Source organism: Oryzias latipes, chromosome 13, assembly GCF_053564925.1.
Source record: "Oryzias latipes strain Hd-rR chromosome 13, Olatipes_Hd-rR_3.1".
In the NCBI taxonomy this organism is placed as follows: domain Eukaryota; kingdom Metazoa; phylum Chordata; class Actinopteri; order Beloniformes; family Adrianichthyidae; genus Oryzias; species Oryzias latipes.
The window spans coordinates 18671869-18695785 of NC_136249.1; the positions used below are offsets into that span (position 1 = coordinate 18671869).

Here is a 23917-nt window from a genome sequence, read left to right on the forward strand (position 1 = left end):
CTATAGGTTTACTATAGTAATCCAAATCACAACGTGATTACACCAACTTGAAGTTTTATATTTTTGAAATATTGACAATTTATTTAATCTAGTGATTATAAAAAATGTTGAGTAAATTTCTAAATGATCTTTGAACCAGTTAATTTTTCATTTTGAAAGTGAGTCTTGGTCAACCAATTGTGTGCCAGTATAACTAAAGAAAATAAACATAGGACTAAAACGTATAAAAATGACGAGCCAGTCTTCCAAAGAGTGTCCCGGTTGTTTTATTTTATTAGAAAATGTCAACACACCATAAAAATTACATGTACAAAACTATAGATTTGGAATTCTTTTATGTACACTTACAAAAGATAAAGCCCAAATAAAAGGTGAGAACAAGAGAGGGAAAGGTGAAAACTCTGTGTTTTTTGGGTTGAGTTTGTCCTAAGATGGGTACCAGGGTATGAGGTTCTTGTCCAAGAGATTCTTTTCCATTTCCTTTTCTATCATCAAACATACTGTACTTCCAGGGAACTATGAACCAACAGGATTGTAATGGCTACATTGATACTGCTAAACAGCAGCATGTGCAATTACACACACATAGACACACGCACATGTGAATGCCGATTATTTGAAACTGCATGTGTGCCACACAACCTACTCACACAATTGCATTTGAAATACATGCAAGAGGTGCCATTAAGGAGCTTCTGCAATGTTGGGTTGTCAGTCAGAAGTGTCAGAAATTGATCATTAAATGAGAGAAGACCTGTAATTACCAATGCTTGAGAATCTAAATCCTCTTTTTGGAGATAATCATGATGGAGTGACAGCAAAAAGTAACATCTACAATTTGAAGAAGTAATTTGAAGCCGTTTGATGGTTTTTTTCTTCACATCAAACAACAGAAAAATTTGGATCCATCCATTTTGCACCCTCACAACATCCTATCCTATCATCGATCGAATGTGTAAACAAATGTATCGACAAAGTCACTAATGCTGAAAATGTTTGATGTGAAAATTCCATACGTATATGATTTGTGTTATTTGGTACCCTGCTTCTGAAAGTGTTTCTATTGAAATGCTTCATTGCTGTATATTGACCAACACTTGACCTTTGTCCTGATTGGTGGGCCTGAAAAGAAGGAGAGAAAAAGGAAAATCACTTTTTTTTTTTACCACTTTCTTACCTCACACTTGCAGAGAACATATAATAAAGATCTATTGTTATTGATCTGGACGGCTGCAGTTTGAAGACATTTACACATCGTCCAATCTAAGCTGCTTCAGGTCGGTGATCCGGCTGCCACCGCCCTGTGGCCTCCCAATTTCATCATGACGCCACCATCGCCTGACTGACTGACACCTACATTAATGACCACACCAACGATTCAAAAAATGGGTGGCAGCACATCGCGCGGTGGCAGTTGTATATGTGACCGTAGCATTAAGAAAGAGGTGTCTCATCTTTGATATATTTGTTCATTAAGGTCATTGCATTTGTGTTTAATTACCCAAATGATCTGCTATGAATGTTGGTATAAGACTAATCTGATAAATACTTGTGAAAAATGAGTAGATATTGTCCATTGAACTGCATGTTCCATCCATCCATCCATCCATCCATCCATCCATCCATCCATCCATCCATCCATCCATCCATCCATCCATCCATCCATCCATCCATCCATCCATCCATCCATCCATCAATCCATCTTCTGAACCTAATGAGTCCCTTTAAGGCTCACAGGGCTGCTGGAGCCCACTCGGCAACTGTTGAGGGAAGGCAGGGCATACTTTGAGCAGGTTTCTAGTCTTTTGCAGGGCCACACACTCACATGCACACACTTAGGGACGATTCAGAGGTATGGATTATCCTATGAAGCATGTTTTTGGATTGCAAAAAGGAAGCTGGATTGCCTGAAGAAAAGCCATGTATGGGAAGAGCATGCCAACTCCACAAAGAAAAGTCCAGCCAGGGCCTATCACTTTGCTGCCCCACTTACAATCCTCATAAGCCCTAATTTGAACTTTTTACCTACTTTTCAAACAGATAGTACTATGACCATCATTCACCAAAAGAAATACATTATTTTCACATAAATGATTGTTTAAATTAACCATGAATACTCAAGCTTTTTTGGTTAGATGTTGAACAATTGCATGATTTGAAGTTTATCCATCCATTTATTATACTCGTTTTTCCTGTTCCTGGATGTGGATGCTAGAGTCTATCCCAGCTACAAAAGATCCTGGACAGCTTGCTTGTTCTTTGCAGGGATAGTGATAAACTTGTCTAATTTTTTTTAGAACAAAATCCCTAGCAGATATAGAAAAATCCAGAAGTGGACATTAATAGCACAAATCTACTAGACATCAAATTTCCTCACCGGCTGTTTTTAACACAAACTGTACTGGACGATAGCAGAGTAATCTGTTGCCTCAAAGCAAGTTTTTGGTACCCGCCTTGGTAAGGGATTATTTGAATGGAGCATCCATTTTTTACTTGCATTTTCAGCAATTTTTGGATACCTTGGATTCCCCCCATAATTCAAATGCATGCCTTTCTGTTTCTAAATTATTATTTGAGGTGGATGTAAGTGTGGATGGGTGCTTGTCTTTTTAGCTTTTTAGCAGCTTGTCTGATGTGACTGCCTTTTCCTCCAGCCATGTCCTGTTATCCTTAGTATTATCCATTAATCTAGATCAGGGGTGTTAACCTTGATTGCTCAGGGGTCCAAAATCCAAAACACACTGAAGCTCGCTGGCCTAAAAACTAAACTTTTAAAACTTACCTTATTTAACATAAATTTGGATAAAGATAGACTGAAAATATTATTCCAGAATAAATCAACATAAACCTTAAATAACTTATATTTTTATCTCCATAAAAATATATCCTGTTACATTTATACAATTTAGAGAAAAAGTAAACCATAAAAGAAAAAAACATTGACATTTCTTCACTCTCATGTTATTTTATGTAAAAAATAAACTTCAATTTTAAATATACCAAAAGATTTGCTCTCAATAAAAATAGATCCAGTCAAAATTATAAAAGTTCAAAATAGCAATTGGCTGCAAAACAAAAGAAACAAAACCTGGAAAAATTAATAAAATTAGTGTTTTTCAGCAATAAATCAAATTTTCTTTTCTTTGCTCTTGTGTCATTTTATCAGAGCTGGACACCTGGCATCCTTTTTTGTCACCAAGTTGGTTTGTGTTTGGTGTGAGGTCCTGTGTTGTGGAGACGACTCCTGTCTACTGTTTGGTTAATCTTCATCACTGAGAAGAGCTTCTTACACAGAAACATGCGACCAAACATGTGCTGCATGTAGACGGAGCTGGGCCATTTCTGCAGGAATGGAGTGAATAAACTGTGCAGCCCTGCAGTGTCGTACTTTGCCGTCGGTGTGCCAAAACACTGCAGCTTAATCAGCTCCATCTGAATCTGCACAGGTGCAGTTTCCACAGTGACGGCAAACGGATTATGAAGTGAATCAAAATTCCTTTTTTGTTTTTTAAAGTTACCACAGCACTGTGCAAACTCAGTGTGTTTAGCTTCTCAGCAAAGTGCGAACTTGATGTTTGTCTCATAGCTCCGTCTTAGAATATATTCTTCAATTACAGCCAAATTTGCTCCACAAATGAGACAAACGGCTTTACTGGTAATGTCAGTAAACATTTATTCTGCCTCTAATCAATTTTTGAAGGCTCTGTTTTCAGAATAAACCTCATTCTCTTCGGCATCGTGAGGGAAAGTAGTATTCACCAAGGCAGCTAAAGCGCTGCATTATGGGATCTGTAATGAAAAGATGCCACTGTCATAGTTTGTCGGACAGCTAAAGCGCTGCATTATAGGATCTGTAGTGAATATGTTATCAGCACTACATTCCGCTGGGCCATTAATAACAATAATGTAACATGATCTTGTGGGCCGTATCAAATTACATGACGAGCCAGATGTGGCCCGCCGGCTATGACTTTGACACATGTGGTCTAGACAGAGAGATGAATCCTGTGTGTTCATATTTGTTTTACCCTTTTACTAACTCAGTTTTTAAAGTTACAACAAAAGTAATGATACATGTTGTCCTTACAAAACAGAAAATAACCATGTGGACCCAGCTAAAATGTAATCTCTCAGTGCAATACAAATAAGTGGAGAATGACTTCAAGTTCATGTTTGAGACAATGTAAACTAACTGATGACTCCTCATGCAACGGAGATGCAACGCACCAATATTTAACATGCTTGAAGTTTGTAACATTTACTGAAATGCACTTTATTAAGAATTTTTTTATTAGAATTTTATTTCCAGAACATCAAACTACAATCAAAAGGATTTCTATTTTGTTTTGCTTTAGCACTTGGCAAAATATCATTTTCGAGATCTTTTTGCTTTAAAAGTGACTGATAACATATTTATTCACTGAACGGTGATCAGATATTTACTCTACAACTGCCATGATGCAGAGTTTGCCCTTAATGGATATTTTGTCTTAGTTTGAACATGAACGACTTTTCAAGTAGATTATTTAGCACATAGGACATACAGGTTAGCCTGTTTTATTAGAAATTGTCCTAGGTATTTTCTGTTTTGGTTGGTCTTTCTCAAACAAGGTACAGAGCAATGTTTGATTTCCGTTTTTCATTTGTTTGCTTTGTTTCTTGACGCTGCATCCAAAATCAAACAGATCCGATTCTGCTTCGCTGATGAGATGCACAGAAAGCTTTTGTGAAGTGGCAGAGAAAGAGAAGCAAGGGGATTATCAACTACAGCTGCAAGGTACAGTTTCAGTGTTCAATTACAGCTGCTCTTTCTGTAACTATTGCTACCATAATGTGTCTAAATATATACACGTTATGGCATATATATACACTTTTTCTTCTGAAATTTGTAACTTTAAATGAACAAGGTTTGAACTTTTGACCCCTCCCTATAGTGGAGCTGCTTATTAAAGTAAGGATACACTTTGTGGTACAAGCACCAAATTTGACCTGAATGTACCTTAACATCCCCTCTCAGAAAAGTACATTGGTCTCAAAAAAATCCTAAATTTTAAAATATAGAATATATTTATAATATACATTTGATAGTATTCTGTAGATGCCCCTCATGTTTAAAGATCACATTTTGTGCATGAACAGCCCATATTGTGGAGACTGGGCAAATAGACATTGAATATTTTTTTAACAATTGAGTGTATGGTCACCATCTTTACAAATGGCCACCATTTTGGATTTTTTTTTCTTGTGACTAAAATGCTTTTCTGAAAGAAAGGATCTAAGGTACATCCTGTCCAAATTTGGGGATTGTACCACAAAATGCACAAAACTAACTAGCTCTGCTACATAGGCCAAGCAGTTCACGAAGGCTGTGCTCATATCCACACCAACTCCCAGCCTGTCTTCTCTGTTCTATGATTGTTCTATTATTGTGTCAAGAAGGCACTTGAGAAAATAAGGAGAATGAGTGAGATAAACAAAGTAAGAAATGCAATCCTTTCACCTGCACTGACATAAGTAGAAAACACCAATGACACATCATTTAGCCTAAGAGGTTCTCTAATTTTCTACGTGACAGCAATTAGAAAACTGCATGTTAAAATGCTGTTCTCATTAGATTCTAGACCTTTAACTGCAGAAGACACAGCAACGTCTAGTGAGTGCTGAATTATGGGGCAGGATCTTACATTAGTGAAGTGCCAAGGTGACCTCTGGTAGGTAATCATATGTCAGACTAATTAGAGAGCTTGCATATTCCAGCGTGAGGTATTCTCAATTGGCTTCTTGTTTAATCAAGTTAATGGGCTAATCTGCCGATTACTCACCTGTTTAAACACTGATGATGAGGTTTGAAACAGGGCCTCTTCCTCATCATCATCATCCTCAACAGTCCCATTCAATGGAAAGCAGGAGATGCAGGATCATGGCTGCTTGCTGGTTTATGACAGGTATAAATTGTCTACAGTCGTTTAATCTGCATCCATGAGTGGAAATTCCCAGGAGAGACCTCAATTTTGATTTGTTTTAATTTTGTCACATTGGGTTATCTGCTCTTCTTTTCAATGTTCTGTTGTGTCTGGGGATCTGTTTCTGATGAAAGCAATCCAGTCCCAGTCGTGAGCCAGTTCCACTTCAGCTTTTCCAGGATCAGCTCAGCTCTGTGACGTTTTACAGACTTGTGTTGATCAGTGGTGAATAACAGACTGAAGCTACGGCAAGTCTACTTTGCAGGAGTCCCACATGTTGACGGCATAGTAATAGTAGACACAGTATCCTTGAATGTTTTTCTGTGGGATATTAATTCTTTTCTAACCAATTTATTCAAGTATCTTTTTTTGGTATATTGATGCTGTGCTAGATGGCGAAAGTGAGCTCATTCTCGTTTTTTGTTCATTCTGAAACAGCAACATTTTACTCTGCTTCATGCTGTTTTTGTTATATTCAGAAATCTTTTCAACTGCTTACTTCAGAACGGATTTTTTTCAAATGGAAAATGGCCTTCATTTAGAACTGATTAAGTTGATCATACTCTTATCACATCTTGACACAGGTGTCCAAGTCGAACTGCAGAACCAGGATAAGCACTTGAAAGTAAACCAGATTGATTTCCATGAAAAGAAAAAAAGAAAATGCATATGCCAAACAGGAGATGCAGGAAGATGAGATATACGACACTTTTTTCTTCAGCTTTTATCTGCTTCTTTTCACTGAAGATGGTCTTCACATTTATCAGAACAACAGCATCAGGGTTCTAGAAGAAAAGAGAGAATACAAACAAGTAAGACAATGGATAATTAGAATTGTGGTATAGCAGGGAAAAACACATTAGAAGCAAGCAAAAAACCCTATTTTTTTTAAAAGGAATATTCAGGATAGAAAATGATGGAAAGATTTTGGAGTACACTGAGGTTTTAGGAGAATAAAAAAGGAAAAGGTTTGGATAAATCAATAAGGGTAAGAAAAAAAAAACACTTCCAAAGATTTAGCTATAGTGTTATGGCAAAAAAAAAGGTTTTACGAGACTTTCCATGCTGCAAATTTGATTTGTTCTCCTAGTTTGATGAAAAATACATGTCTAAAAACCTGTATGTCAGCAACAATAATACCAAACTTTTTAGACTTAATTACCATGAACAATGAGAAAAAACTGTGAAGACAGAGACAACGTTTTACTGTACCATATTTAAAGTTTTTTATTTAAATGTCCTCTCAATGTTCAATGCCATTTATGTTTTCCAACATTAAATGTTTGCCAGATCAAAAAATATGATTCTGCTTTGTTGTAATGTAACAGAGTTTTCTTGATGCAACAGCCGCAAATACAACGGCCACCGCAGGATAGGAAGGCATTGGGAGAATCTCAGCTGCCACCGCCTAATGTTTTAGAATATTGTTGGCTTTTTTGCATTCTTCTTAGCATCATCTGCAATGCAATGCCATGATGAGTTTTGTACAGAATCAATGCTGTCTCCCCATTTGGACCATGGTGACCATCGATTGCAAAATCGACGTCCGTTCCCCGGTCCTTCTCAACAGCCGTCTTCAAGTTCACTCGCTACTTACCTTATGATTGCTAACACATCGACGGTGGCAGTGGGATGGCTGCACAGGGGCAGGGGGATGGCTGGAGGGTGGCAGTCTGAAATCAGACGATTTTGGGGACCGTGAAGACTCTTCTATTGGTCAGTTATTGCGCTGCTGCCTTCCTGCCACCCGCCTGCCGCTGGACGACCTCCAAAAACTGCCAGATGTAAAAAGAAATCGTCCTATCTCCGTTTATTTTTTTAAAACCTCGGCGCCAGCCATATGTAAAATGCAACTGCCGTCTTCCGATTACAAATGCCACAGCAAAGCCATCTGCCTATTTTGCTGAAAAACCTGCATTTAGGCGCAGTTCTGTGGCATTTTGACTCCCTTGTTTAAAGTAAAACGGCATTAAACATTTATGCATAAGCTTGCAGAGGTGTGCTGCTCTACTTTGTCCTGGAAGCATAATGCCACATCTGCTATTTTTCAAGTATCCATAGTTTTTAGGAGAGCTTTGTCAGAGGTTATCTACCTTTTAGTGGTAATTATTTACAGCCACAACTTTTTGTATCAATGAAAGGACAAGGTGTCATTTTATTTTTAACTTGGTGTGCAATCATCCATTTCATAGCCAATCTGCAGTGTTTCCTTAAACTTCCTCTCCAATCTACTCTCTGGCTGGAAAAGGTGAAGGCGCTTTGTTATAAATAAGATATAAAGCACGAGTGGAGAAAGGTGTAAAAAATGGCCCAGAAAACAGATGACACTTAAGTTGTTCAATGTTGAAAATAAACAAAAAGGAACAAAAGAATGTTTGAGATGGAAACAGCAGTGAAAATGTGCAAAGAAGGAATCTGGGGAAGATACTTAGCAAGACACTCCATTTCTGTAAAGTCATTCAGGAGTAAAGCACTTGCATGATTCAATGACAAGTTTGGAGCACAAACTTGGAAGGGAAAAAAAGGAAAAAAAGAGTTAAAAATAGGAAAATTCATAGAACATAAGTCATTACTCTTTGTCTTCAGCGTTGGCCCAATTTCATTGCGAGGCTGGCAGACCCTCAGTTGTTAAAAGCTCTCCATTTGACACTATGAGGCCTCCTGTCATTTGCTGTCAGGGTTGTCCAAGAAACAGACGTGAAAGAGAAATGAAAAAGGAAACAGAACACAAACAACAAAGGGGCACAGAAAAAAAATATTAAGAACCAATGAAAAACAATAACTCAGATAAAGCTGAAGTATTGGGGAGAAAATAAAGGAAAATAGCTGGAATGATCAGAAAAGGGGCAAGATAGGAGACGAAAAATAGCATGTGCAGGAGCTTTGTGAAAAACAGCAGGAGGGGAAAGGAAGTAATTCCAGCAGAATGCAGAGATACTGGTGGCAGTGAAGAATGAGGCTGAGTATTCAGGATGACACTGAAAGGAGTGATGACTGATTAAAATACAAGAGGGACAGACAGGCTTGGGGGTCATAAAGGGGCCAGAAGAAGAACACACACTTGCACTTGACACAGACTCACACATCCTTGTTGTATTATTCCCTATCCTGTCTAACCTTGAAGAAACATCTGTTCAGGCTCAAGGCAGCTAAACATATGCATAAACAGACGTACAGGGAATCAGCAGTTGACCCTGATCTTTCACACACGCACGAAAAAAAAGCAAAAAAAAAAAGGACAAAACCACATGTAACTCTTAGAATGTTCACTGAACGAGAAGTGTTTTTAGTCTCTTTGCGACATTTGTGTGGGTTTTTTTTTTTTTTGTTTGTTTAATGTCACAGTTTTTAATCAAACTAATACTTGATTGGGCACAACTGTTGTAAGTTTTGTTCAATGTGCTCGTTTGGCAACAATTAATCCAGCTCCAAAGTATTCTAGGTAATAGCCAAGTTAGCCCTTCTGTTGGCTAGTTTCTTTTCTGGCATTGTTGCATATCAAAAAGTCCAAGGTTACAAGAACAGGGCCATAAAGTTTCAAAAGACTTATTCACTTATTTTCATAAATAACAAATGCTGTACATTTTGAAAAATTCACTACTCACCACAAGTTAGGGAAACCATTTATTTGCATGAATACTTTTCCTGTGCCTGAATTTAATTAAAAAAATGGAAAGTTTCCCTTTGAAATCACTTATAATGACTAAAAAAAACCAAATGTTCATTATTTTGATATTTATTACCCCAAATGTTAACACATCATAAAAATAGCTCCAAATGACAAAGAATGACTATGTCAATAGTGGTCATTTCCACCATTTGTCACAATAACAGTTTGACAGCAGCGTGTCATGGTCCTCACAAACCTCATGATGTTGTTCTGAGCCAAATAGTTCCACTCTTCCACAAGCGCTACATGCAGCTCTGCCAGGTCACTTGTTGGTGGGGTAAAACATCCAGTCTCTGCTTCAGCTGGTCCCAGACGTGCTTTATGGGATTCAGGTCAGGGGACATTGCTGGCCATACCATATGAGGCACTCCCACTTCCTGATGTCCAGCTGTGACAATTCTGGCACAATATGATGAAACATTAGCATCCATGAACAGAAAGTTGAAGGTGTGCTTGTGTAATTGTAGGATGACGATGATGGGTTCTATGTCTCTGAGGTAAAAAGGTGCAGTGACCGAGCCATCGACAATAAATTAATGTTGTGCTTACTGGTGATGCCTGCCCAGACTGCTGCACCTGCCCCACCAAAGCAATTAATGGGCAATTCACGTTGACCTTGGAGTATCGCTCACCTCGCCTTCTCCAGTAACGCTGACGACTATCATTTCTGTGCAACGTGACCAGACACTCATCAGTGAACATGACAGTAGACCGATGCTGCATTGTCCAGGTCACATGGTCACACTTGTGCCCATTGTAAACGTTCATGGTGGTGTCTTGGTGTCGGTGGAGTCATCTGCAATGGTTGTCTGGCATTCAGCTGAAAGCAGTGGAGTCGGCTGTGAATGGTTTGTCTGGAAACCCTAGAATCCTTCCATCTAGCTTAGGCTCCAACATTGTTCACCACTTTTGTTGCACCCATAATGTTAGCTTGGGGTTGTGAGGGACTGTAAGCTAATGGGAGAGAGTGTAGACAAATAGATCATGGACAATTCTCGTTGGCTTACCCGTCCCGCCCACAACTCGGAGGCAAATTTCGAAACCCCTGCCATGCTGTAGAAACTATGTCCTAGAAAACAACACAGTTTTGTTTTTCTTTTGTTTGTTTTTTTGCTAAAAACTGCATAATCATAATTAAAAAACCACTGGAAATGTTTTTGCAATGGATCAAAAGATGACTGGAGTGGGACTTTAACTTTACTCCCGACCACAAAATTAAAGCCCAAAAAACTTGTGATAATTGAAATAAAAAATTGAACCCTTTAATTATTTTTCACGATAATGTGACTTTTCATAATAAAAAAAGCCATTTTAGTTTATGGTGGTTGTTAATGCCGCTTTTTGACCTTTTTTTTTTAAATCATCACTGAAACTACAAAAACTACAATGTTAATTAATCATGTAGTATATTAAAATAGAAAAAGAAGTTATTCTTTTTGGTTTTGGGTAACATTAGTGAAAATTGGGGCAGTTCAATGGGCTCTTTGTGTTTCTGTTAGCTAAGTTCTTCAGATCTCTCACCCTCTGCAACTCTTTGATCAGATCAATGTTGTCTTTCTTTGCAGTGCAGTAAGCACTAAAACACATCACAGGCAAGGGTACACCCCATGAAACCCATACTACAAGACAGGAGTTTTTCCCTGACTGCAGGTTGCCCTCAAAGTGTCAATGATCTTGGAATCAAAAGATAGAAACACAGAAGGCCAGTGGCAGTTTTCTTTTTTTTTTTTTAACAGCCCATGAAAATGAAAATTAGTGATTATTCTGCCTGTCTTTTGTCTGAGATGAGATGGCATCTCCTTTAAATGACTCATCGCAGTCATTTTGAGTTCCAATTAGGTATGAAATGCTAATTTAGTATAGAGGAGATGAATGGATACATACTGAGTTAGAGATATGGTTATATACATAAGTGATTAAATACATAAAAGTTAAATACATAAAAGTTCCCTTTGTTGTTACTAATCAAAAATGAAAAGAATAACAATTTTCATTAGTTTGAAATTTAATACTGCAAATATTAACACAATGGCACTGCATTATTTACATTGTGCCCACTGTGGCGTCACCTGCATCGGTAGTTTGGCTTTAAGTCAAAGTGATGGAGTCAGTTGCCAACACCCTAGTACCCCTCCCATCACATACATTGGGCTGTAGCTGTGCTGCATTTGGAAAACCATGTCTAAATGCATAGGTCCTTAGGTACTGGTCATCGTTGTGGTCTGTTTCTGGTGGGTCTTTGCTCTGGGCTCTGTCACAAACTTTGCCAGTAGTTCTCCTTTGTTTTTTTATTTATTCATTTATTGAGCACCTTTTACCACCATTTATTGAAGCCCTAAGTGATGTTCACAATACTACATCAATACATGATAACATGCTAAAAAGAAAAAAAATAGACATGAATTAAGAATTTAATAATAAAAACTTTAAAAAAGTTAGTGTCTTGATGAAAGTCTGCTGATGACTATTTGAGATACACCAAATTCAAGAGCAACACCTGAGTGCCTACAAGGTGGCGCTGTTCATCTATTAAGTGTCCTTGTGTGAGGTTTTTGAGAAAATTTGTTTTTTATATCAGATTTTTGAAATTAATGCCACATTGAAAATGTTTTTCTGTCCCACTTTATGATAAAGATCCCTTTATTAATTCTAATTAACGCACTATGACACATTATTTAAATATTTAGTAATGTATTAACAAACACTTTTATGCAATATGTTGTATTACAAAGTGTATTTTTTTAATGCATTAGTTAGCAGTTAACTTATGCTTATTAGTCTACCTTACCTAAAGCATTGGTAAAAGTGTTCCTTTGCAATTGCTTAGCGTTAAGCATGCATCAACAACAGATGAGTTAGTATGTATAGCCTAGTCAGACGTTATCATTTACTATGGTTGTTTGTTTGGAGTTAGGAAACAAATGTAACTAAGGTTTTATTTGCCTGTGTGTTCTTATTAAATCCTTTAAAACTGCATACCTGCTGCTTAACTGCTTAACCATTGTTAATAATTATGAAATGATTATTGGAAGCTTATTGTAAAGTGTGAAAAATTATCCCCTAGGAAACTCCAAATTTATAGCTTTCTTCAGATTACTGTTTTTCTAATACAGAGTTATTGCCTGTGACACACGGAAACTCTTCAACCGTTTGCACAAGTAAGGTAATTTCAAAAACTCCTGACGTGGCAAAAGCAGCTTTGCATAACGGCTTTGTGATGTAATGCAAAACTTGGTAGAGTAACTTTTCTCTGCGTCAGTTTCAGTTTATTTACATCGATTGCGTAAATAGGCACTATAGTGTTACATATCACACAAGAGTTTTTTTTAACCAAACCGAGTCCACCGCTTTGACTTGAAGGCCAGACAACCATTGCAGGTGACTCAAATGACACCAAGACACCGCCGTGAACATTTGCAGTGGGAACAAGACAATGTGACCTGGACAATGCAGCAATTGCACACCATTCTTTACTGATGAGTTTCAGAACACCTTGCACGGAAATGATGGTTGTCAGCCTTGCTAGAGAAGGCGAGGTGAGCGATACACCAAGGTCAACATGATCCCCAAGATTCGCTTTGATGGAGGTGTTGCAACAGTCTAGACAGGTATTAAAAGTCTGATTAGAAAAATAATTTGTTTAATGTAGATGGTCCAGTCTCTGTACGTTCTTACCTCAGAGACATCGGGGAACCCATTGTTTCTCTATTCCACCTGCACACCCCCAACCTTCTGTTCATGCTTCACCACATGGTTCCAGAATCGTCACGGCTGGACATCGGAAAGCTGGAGTGCCAGATATGGTTTGGTCAGCGATGTCCCCTAACCTGAATCCAATGGAGCAGCTGAACCAGAGACTGGATGACCGGGCAAAACTGCATGTAGGACTTGTGGAAGAGTGGAATACATTGCTTCAGATCAACATCATTAGGCTAGTGAGGAGCTGTTAAGCTGTTGTTTCAGATATTGGTGGAAATACCCTTAATTAAATATTTTCCTTATTTAAGGCTATCTTTATTTTTTTTTTGGGGTTATAACACTAATTAAATTGTTTTTCTTTCCATTATTAGTGGCAATATCAAACAGACTTCTTATTCTTTCCAATAAATTTAATACCATAGTCGAGAAGCACATAAGTAAGTTAAAATATCCCTAAATTATTGTGAGTAGTGTACTCAGCACTCCTTGACTTTTGAGTTCTTCAACAAAACATAAATTTAGATTTATTTTGGGGGATTTCAGGGAAAAGTGTTGTAAAAGTAAATCCAAACCAACATCTCTAGCAGTTGGAGTTTTATTACCTGCTAACTTACATTATTGTTAACATGTTCTTTATCACAAAATAACATTCTGTCAAAAAATCATGTACTAAGGCTTTAGGCAACTTTAGGGGCATTAGCAAGCTTGTATTTTTTAAGCTTTGTTAAGAGGAACAAGCACATGTTACACAAAGGTTTTTAACCCTTTAATCCATTAAAGTTGTGTTATTCATGACATACATGATAGCATTATTTTTTTTTAGAAGTAAGACCTAATAACTAGATGCACAAATAAAACAATAAAGTTTAAACTAAAATAATATTCTGTAATCAACTTTAGCAAACTTCTTCTTAAAAAATGTCCATTGGCATAATCTATATCTTTGGAGCTCAACATATAGTGTAAGGATTCTTAGTAACTAACTATCCCCTTGTTTTTAGAGCATACTCAAATTTACGCTGAAAAACCCTACACCTGTTTGTCATTTTTACTATTTCTTTTTTAGTTTTCTTACTTTTTGGTGTTTTATAATCTGTGCAAATCTATTCATCTGCCAGTTGACGCTTTAGCTCTGTACTTTGACATGTGCTTTTTTATTCTACAAACCTCTCCACCCATTGTTCTCCATTCGTCCATACATTACCTGCCAGTTCCCTGGGAGAGGAAGGCTCTTTGGCAACAGATGATGGTCTGACTTTCATCTCAATGCCTGCTCTTGAGGGGAAGCGGGTCTTGGTTGGTGACATGAGCTCGTCACTGGCCAAGGAGTCAGCCTTTGCCATAGCACTATGTCCACTGTTCTCCTCTACCAATTCAACTGAGTCTCTCATAGTGTTGCTGGGTGACAAGACTCTGGATGGTGAAAGCACCTGCTCTTCCTGACTGTCTATCATCTTTGAGGCAGAGCGAGGGAACACTTGGACTTGACTGCCTCCTCCTTGACCATTGCTCTGTGGTCTTGGAGCTGTAGCCATGATGGCAGCTTTTCCGTGGCCTGTGCTTTGTTGGCTGTAAACCTTGTATCGAATCATTAGAATGATAATGAAGACTAACACAGACGCAACAATAATCCCGCCAATGATGATGATCATAGTGCCACCCAAAAAGTGGCTGTGCAGTGCTTGACACTGGCTGAAGTCAGTGTCTGTGGTGAACGACAGACATCCCAAGGGGCGTGTTGCAGTCAGTGACGTGATGACATCATCCAACACAGCCAGGACACAAAGATCGTAGCTACGTCCAGCGACTAGGTCCCTGACCATGAAGTCATTGCTGGTGGATGGAATCATTCTGTCAGAGAGAAAAACAAAAAAAACAACAACCATATTATTCAAAGTATAGTGGAACTCTCTAACATTAGACAATCTGTACTATGATCAAGTATTTTGAACCACAAAGTACAGTTTTTTTGGCTGTTGGCTTCTGTCCATAATTTTTGCAGAGGTGGGCCAGAGTCGAGTTATGTTGGCTCTGATTGGCTCTGGTTGATGTGATATTAAACATGCTGAGGAGTAATTCTCCAAATCTTTTATTTCAGATGAGTGATCCTTCATGTTGTTTGATATTTGCTACAAATTGTTTGCAGTAAAATGGCTCAGATGTGTGTGCAAACAAAAAACAGACCGTTAGTGCAGGATGCAGTAATTTAGGTCCTTTCGACCTTAGTCCAGTCTGATTGTTTCCAGATGAGAGAGGAATGGTTCCCAGGTACTTAAAAGTGGCAAATGAACAGGTTCATAAGGATCTGAGTTATTTCCATTTGTTTCTTTGAAAATACATCAGGGACTCATTGTTGGAAAGAAGGTGCATCAGGAGATTTCCATTCTTGCAGAATTAGTCACTTGGCTACTTCACTCCAAATTACAGTGGTCACTGCATTGTTGCAGGGATATTCTTAATTGTCTGCTTTAGACTGAATAGGTTTTTAGTAGGCCTTAGAAAACCAATGAAATATTATAGACCCATATCCAGTCATAGAAGAGCGGAACCAGAAAGTATGAGACAGCGTTCCCTCTGATATCTTACATCTGTCACATACAGGAAAAAACGAGGGATGAATAATAATGCAAATAATGAACAGTCTTAAATATATTTAGTTGTTAATAGATCAGGAATGAACCTTGGTTAAGCATTTATCTCACATTAAGTCAGATAACTCCTCCTTCCAAACATCCCTAATTTTTACTGTATGTGTTGTAACACAATAATTAAACATATGAACAATTGTAGAAGTATGATAGTCCGGAGGGCTCTTTAGTATACCAAAAATCTCATGCTTTGTAGGAAAATTCTGGATTTTTGATTGGATAGTGTCTGACTTGTAAATAATGAAAAAAATGTGGATGAGGTGTGTTATGTTGTTCCTGAAGGTGGTTACAACTCAGGTTAATGTCAGGTTAATGTAGCACTCAGATTTATTTTAATCACATTTTTTGTTTTAAATTTTACATATGTTTTGACATTTGAAAGCGCTTTGAACATTTCAGTGGACTGTATGGTGGCGCAGTGTTTAACACTTTTACCTCACAGAAAGAAGGATGCAGTTCAAATCCCAACTAGGACCTCTGTATGGTGTGGAAGTTCTCCTTGTGCATGTGTGGGTGTATTCTAGATACTCTGGCTTCCTCCCAAAGTCCAAAAACATGCTTCATAGGTTGATTGATTACTCTAAATTGTCCCTAGGTGTGTTGCCCTGTGACAGGCTGGTGATCTTTCCAGGGTGTACCCTGGCATTGCCCAACAGTAGATTAGGCTCTGTAACTTCAAAAGGGATAGATCAGGTCAACCCTTGTGCTATCCTAGGTACTTTAACATTGGGAGTTGGGTCATCTAGACCCCACTAGACAGTGCGCTGAACTTGTTTTCTTCAATGATTTGTGATCTTCACTGGTGTCCATGGATTACATGAAATCTTTCCACCTTTATCCACCTTTGTCATGTTAGGGAGAACACGTCAATGTAAGGGTGGGGTCATCTAAGATAGCACAAGGGTTAAGAAAATGGGTGGATGGATGGAAGTTTTCAGCTTCTTTGTTTATTGATTCTTTTTATTTTACATTGATACAATCAAAGCAGCGAGGTTTGACTAAACAAAACTGACTTGGGTCTAAAGGTGTCAATATTATGCCAAATGTTTAAAAATGAAAGCTGTATCAGTGATGCATTTACTGTCATTGAATATTTTTCAGTAGTACAGCCCAAGGCACAACAGTCACCTCATCAGTCTTATTTCCCCACAGAGCTTGAATTCATTAGTCTTTGATGTGACAGACCCTTTACACATCCATTCCTCTCAATTGCCAAACCATTTACCTTTGATTGAAAAGTTATCATTCTTTCTATTGTTACCCTCTCCTTCTGCCTTTTACTGGGTAAATAGTGCAGATCCAATTTTACCTTAGCTTCTTTGATGGATTCAGGCAAAAAAAAAAGAAAAATCAGTAAAAGTAAGCAATTCCATTTTCTGTGCTATCTCTTTTTAACTTTATTTCCCCTGGGTGTTTAAGGAATAACGGGGGGAATGTCAAACTGCCACATATAACCATTGTATGTTATCCAACTCCCTTTTCCCTCTAGGTTCATTTATGTGTTCCCTTTATGCTAGAAATCATCCATGGCCATCTTCACCTCATAATGTTTTCACAGTTTTCAATGGAGACTGACACCCTTTAGTATACAACTAGATTTTAAACACAATGATGGGATGTCAGGATAATAATTTGTGTATTTTTCTGTATATGTTGACAAAAGCTAGTGAAGAACAGGGAAGGCTGGTCTCTTCGCAGGGCCAACCTCAGTTTAACTTAGCAGTTAGCTGCTTTTCTCCACTTCAGAATCTGCCAGAGTTCTGTTAATTGTGTAAACAGTTGAGGAGTTTCAGTAGTCCAAAGAATGTCCACACTGGAGCCAATGCTCTGCTGTTACAGGGTTAAACCAAAATGAGACATTTGAGCGCTCCCCCACAAACTATCATTTACAGAAACAGACCCCATTTGCATTTTATATTTTGCTTACATTATTATCCTAATCCCCTAAAAAATATAACAAAGGTCGTCATAGTCTTTTTTGTTTTTTTCTAGTAATTAGGTCCATTCAAATAAGAACTTACATCCAGAAGATCTCTAAAATAAAGTTACTCACATAACATATATTCACACCAAGCGACAATTTAGTCATCAATTATCCTATAAAACATTTCTTTAGACTGTGGGAGGAACCCTAGAATCCCCAGGAAAAAAAACAAACATGAACATGAAAATTCCACACAGTAAGGTCCCAGCCAGTATTTGAACCTAGGCCTTCTTGCAGTGACGCAAGAGTGCTAACCACTCTTCCACTGTGAAGTCCCATGTTAGTAAAAAAACAAAGTTTTTATTGATGTGTAAAAGAATGTCTCAGAAATCTATATGTCCATTTGATCGTCCATTTATGGGCAGCATTCTTTTCAAGTCTTCCAAATCTTCTCTCTCCACCTTTGTAGGAACACTGGTGTCAGGATCCTGCTCCTGCAATCAACCTCATGCTTTTCACCCGTGCAACTGCCTTTGTAATGTTCTGCTCACCACCACCTCTCTGCCAGAATGTAAGTCATTAATCAGCTCTACTGCTCAGCCTGAAGTTGCTCTGTCTGATCCAGCTCCTATTTTTCCACATTGCTGCCAGCACGGTGATAATAACAGTTGTTCTAAAAATTTAGAGATAGCCATTTGTGTGTAGCAATGTCTCATTTTGTATTTCTAATTAAATTCTCTCCATTGCTAGCTAGTAACACTTTCACTTGTACACTTTTTTTTCTTCACACAATTGATCCCATTGGTTCTTTTCAAATATTGTATAAAATTTTAATTTCCATTTTTCTTTAATTATGTAAGTATTAGAAGTTGCGAGTGACCACTCTTAATGGAAAATCTATGTAAAAGCTCATACATGCGCATTTCTGTGTCGCTATGCACGTTTTCAAGACTTTTATTTATTTATTTTTACTCAACATACAAAACAAGCGACAACAGTTAAACCAGTCAAACTTTGACCAATCAGGGACTTTGCTTTGGTAGTGATGTATAGCATCCTCTTCAAAAGTGCCAACCGTTTGAAAAGCGTTAATTAATTGATTTTAATTGGCATCATTGTGATTTGTTTTATTATTTTTTTACATTGGATAGCACTGTTACTGTATGTACAATATTGTCTTTTTTTGTACTTTTGTTCTTTCAACTCTGTCATAGCTCTGTGTTTTCACAGAGTTCATCATTTCTTTTTTAAATAATACTATCAAAGAAAATAAATGTCCTCAATTGACAGATGCTGTGGTGTTCAAAGTGCTTATGCTGATAATTCTGCCACATTTTAATATCTAATACAATGAGTATCCATGTCAACAGGAAAGTTATGGCCAAGTGGGAGCAGTAAATTGAGCTTTCAAGCCCTAAGCTATCATCAGAATAAAAACTCTAATCCAGAAGGGGTGAAACTGAAGATACTGAAAGAACATACAGATGCAAGACAGAGAGAAGTGGTGGTGGAGGAGGTTAACAATTTCTTTTTTCAATTTTAATAAAGAATAAAGCTAACTTAGTTTTAAGAAGTACCAAGTAAACAGCAGGATTTCAATTATGTGTTTCACAAAGATATGGCTGTCTCTGACATTTCTCCATTAGGCCCCCAAGAAAGAATACATAAGGAGGAATTGTAGTGGTTATTAATGACAGTTTTTAGTGGCTGGATGGTACTACCGGTTGTATGGCTCAGTTAGCTGGTTGTACAGTACGACTGGTGACCAGAAAACCATGATTTGCTTCCCATGGCGCACAATGAGCCTCATACAGACCTTAGGCAAGACCCTTTGCGCTACTACCTAACTATATAGCCACAAGGGGGCCCAAGTCTGGATCCTCCTGTGTTGTGCCCAGCCCAAATAAAATACAGGCTTGTGTCTATGGTGTCAAAATAGAGCCTAAAGTATTGCGCATCAAAACAGTAAAACCGCGCATCAAAACCCCAAATCTGCGAATCAAAATGCATAAATTGAGAACCAAAACCCACAATTTGCAACCAAAAGCCTTTCCCCAAAGCACAATCCTATTTCTCAGCTGCCGATTTGTTTTCTCGCCATTCTGAAATCCTGTTTTTGAGTTGCAGTTTTATTTTGAAACTGTCTTTTTGAGTTGCGCTTTTATTTTTTGAGTTGCGCTTTTATTTTTTGCGGTTTTGATTCTAAAACCTGTCGACACGTAAAAACAGCGACATGTCAGTCAATGGGAGGGGAGGCGGGACATCCCTGATATCCAGAAGCTCATTGGCTACCGAATAAGACCGAGTCTTACGTCAACAGACCAGTTTAGAATGTGCCGGTAAGTTTCTCATGTTTTTCATATCTTTTACTATATTAAAAGATCAAAATTGTACTTTATTTAACCAGAGGACGCCAGCACATTCAGATGAGGAGCTCCACCAGTAGCTGCTAGTGAAAAAAGATGTTAGAAAGTTAGATGTTGCATGAAAAACTATCACCATTGTTCTCCTGTTTTAGCATGCTAGCTAGCTCAATGCTAGCGGGGTATCCAGCTCTTCTCATGACTTTTGTGGATTAAGCAAAGTACATTTTTTTACCACAGTGTCAGGATCAGTCATGTAAACCTGGGATAATTGTCCGTGAATTGTCACTAGGGTTAATCAAATATGTTATAACCTATAAGGTTTCTCAATATTTTTCAGGGTTTGTAACAGACAGAGGGAATTATTGAACAGAGAAACAATATTGCTGTGCCATATTATTCAAAATGTATGCGTCTGCACTATGCAGACTGGCAGAAGTCCGGTATTCGAGTGAACCAGAGCAGAGTAAATTGTAGCAGACCAGCAAAAACGTGTTTTATTCCACTTAAAATTATTCCAGTATTAGACATCAATAGAATTATTAGTATATTTAATTGGGTGGTGGTTTTAAAATTGACTATTGCTGTATGTCTGTTGTTTTCTATAAGGGCCGTTGTTATGCATACCATAACAAAAAAGGCAGGAATACTGAGGCAGCTACGACGTGGATGTCTACAACTTCTTTAAGGTAATGAAAAAAAATTTAATCTTAATTTTTCTCTTCTTTTTTTGGTTAATTAACTTTGCTGTTTTTGTTTCTTTCCAGATGCAGGCCCCAAAGACGTCCCAGTGTGATGCAAAGGCTGTCCAGCAGGCTCACAGACATCTCCTGTCAACTGAAAGAGAAGCCTTTAAAATAGTTGTCCATTTTGACCACACTGTCTGCTTCCCATTTCTTAGTGCCTGTACGAAAACAGTGACTTTTCCACCTCAAGTCTTTTAAGGAGTTTTAAAAACAGTTATTTTAATTTCTCTGAATTGTGGTTCAGAATTTCACAGAATCTAATGCACTTGACTCTGTGTTTCAGAGATCTTTGCAAAACCATCAGTCTTTTGTACAAAACACATTCAATGGTCAAACATTAAAAAATGAAGCTTTACAAAATACCAGTGGTGATTATTAGCCATTTATTTTCTTAAGGGGGGCAGTATTTTGTAAGGCAGATGAGATCTGTTCACATTGTTAGTTTTTGTTACATCCTGCTGTGATGACATGCATAGATCAGTACATAAATGTTAATGTCTTGGCCATGGTTTTCTGATGTCCCACAAGGGTTGAACAGGTCTGAGAGGAGAGAGGACAAGCCACAGAGGGAACAACTCCAACAGTTTCCTGCTCTGCCTGGTTTAAGTTAGTCTGTCGTCCAATGTCCACAGCATCCTGCACACAAAGAAAAATGTATTTAAGACAGTTAAAATGAGTGTGTGTGTGTGTATATATTTATATATATATACACACACACACACACACCTTAATTGCTACTCAGTAACTGCATATTGTGAAAGGTAACTTCCTGTGTTAACCTGCAATCTTTAAGGTTGAGAAAATTATTTTGGAATACAGTTCAGAATCAGAAAAACTTTATTGATCCCACCTGTGGGAAATTTGCTCTGGTACTTCAAATAAAAATTGTGTTTCTTTTATTTATTTATTTTAAATAGGGATTAACTTGATCCCAAACTAGGAAAGGTGTCACTTTCTTGCAGCAATATGTTGCTTTTGTTCAATCCATCTGTGTAATCCCTAAGGAAATATTGAAAAACCTTATATATACATGAATGTACTTCTTAAAAAACTATTTGATTAACCCTAGTGACAATCCACGGGCAATTATTCCCAGGTTGACATGACTGATCCTGACACTGTGGTAAAAAATGTACTTTGTTTAATCCACAAAAGTCATGAGAAGAGCTGGATACCCCGCTAGCATTGAGCTAGCTAGCATGCTAACACAGGAGAACAATGCTGATAGTTTGTCATGCAACATCTAACTTTCTAACATCTTTTTCACTAGCAGCTACTGGTGGAGCTCCTCATCTGAATGTGCTGGGGTCCTCTGGTTAAATAAAGTACAATTTTGATCTTTTAATATAGTAAAAGATATGAAAAACATGAGAAACTTACCGGCACATTCTAAACTGGTCTGTTGACGTAAGACTCGGTCTTATTCGGTAGCCAATGAGCTTCTGGATATCAGGGATGTCCCGCCTCCCCTCCCATTGACTGACATGTCGCTGTTTTTACGTGTCGACAGGTTTTAGAATCAAAACCGCAAAAAATAAAAGCGCAACTCAAAAAATAAAAGCGCAACTCAAAAAGACAGTTTCAAAATAAAACTGCAACTCAAAAACAGGATTTCAGAATGGCGAGAAAACAAATCGGCAGCTGAGAAATAGGATTGTGCTTTGGGGAAAGGCTTTTGGTTGCAAATTGTGGGTTTTGGTTCTCAATTTATGCATTTTGATTCGCAGATTTGGGGTTTTGATGCGCGGTTTTACTGTTTTGATGCGCAATACTTTAGGCTCTATTTTGACACCATATGTGTCTCTGCCAAAACTGTGCACATCAGTAAAAGCTGATTCCCTGTGGAGATCTCTGAAAGGATGCTGAAAGGTGAACAACAACATTGACAGTTCTTGTACTGGTAGTAATACACCAAAGTAATGCATTACGGAAACATTTTCCTTTTTACTGCAACTTAGTATATGGCAATTTTCGTAATATTAAACTCATTAAATTTTCAGTAACTTGTGCATCACAACAGATTAACCACTAGAAAATACAATTTTTCACGGCAGTGCAAGTCCACTTCCAGTTCCTTTTCTTCCCCCTCTGGCTCCCTCTCATCCTGCAATTAAGCTCATTCTTGTCAGCTTTTCCCCTGCCCTTTTACACAGCTGTTCCACTACCTGACTCTGCCAGCAAATCATTGCATTTTTATGCCCTAAATCTTTGCTAATTACTATTGCTTCATGTTTTTTTTTCATTCTTGTTCTCTCGTGACCTTCTTGTGGATTTTTCCTTGTCCAAAACTCATCACCTTCTGCTTTGCTCCTAGCCCCAGGCTAGATCTCCCCCTGGAACCCTTCAACCTCTAGCAAATCCTCTCAGCTTCTTCCTCTAAACAACCTTGTCACAGTTTCTTCAGTATTCACCCACTATTAAATAGACTTTGCAAGATATCCACTGCACCAATCATTGTCTCTTCATAGTCACATTCCTTAGCTGCAGCGCAGTCACACAAGGCATATTACATTTCTAATACTGTGTCTCCACTTCTTGGGATTCACCTTGTTGAATCCTTTTCTGACAGTGAGATAAAGAAACAATAACTTTTTTTTTAATTCCTCAAAGTGGTTTACTGCTGTTTCGTTCATTTCTACTTAAATTACTGAGCCAAACGTCCTACAAGGTTTTAAAGACCCATTTGTTAAAAAAAAAAAAAAAAACTTGGGGTTTTTTAACATGAGAGCCCACCATGGCATTCACCAAAGCCAGACGCAGCTAACACTACAGCCCGGAGTGGTTTGACTTGCAAGTAAGTTGTCTTTACTTAATGAGCAATGCCTTTTACACACAGACGAATGCTAATAATTTCAATGCTACCTCACAAGCATTTTGACTCCTAAACATCAAATAAAAAGCCAC

General features: G+C 37.9%; 1 protein-coding gene and 1 long non-coding RNA gene across 8 annotated transcripts in view; one reads left to right on the forward strand and one right to left on the reverse strand.

The window, feature by feature from the left end:
* Positions 1-250: 250 nt before the first annotated feature.
* The window catches only part of zgc:172282 (leucine-rich repeat and fibronectin type III domain-containing protein 1-like protein), a 154058-nt gene continuing 130391 nt past the window's right edge, over positions 251-23917 (reverse strand). For 5 of the 7 annotated variants that reach the window (XM_078930019.1, XM_078930021.1, XM_078930022.1 and 2 more), the window contains 4 exons: positions 14537-15183; positions 8537-8634; positions 5823-6748; positions 251-1122 (listed from right to left, as the gene is read on the reverse strand). In XM_078930019.1, the coding sequence (XP_078786145.1) occupies positions 8585-8634; positions 14537-15183 (697 nt within the window). In that variant the 3' untranslated portion in view covers positions 251-1122; positions 5823-6748; positions 8537-8584. The remainder of the gene's footprint in view (positions 1123-5822; positions 6749-8536; positions 8635-14536; positions 15184-23917) is intronic. The other 2 variants (XM_078930024.1, XM_078930025.1) reach the window with 1 other exon arrangement.
* LOC111948436 (uncharacterized) lies at positions 20118-21210 on the forward strand. The gene is made up of 3 exons (XR_002874444.2): positions 20118-20243; positions 20877-20956; positions 21035-21210. It is a non-coding gene; the product is annotated as an uncharacterized LOC111948436 (long non-coding RNA).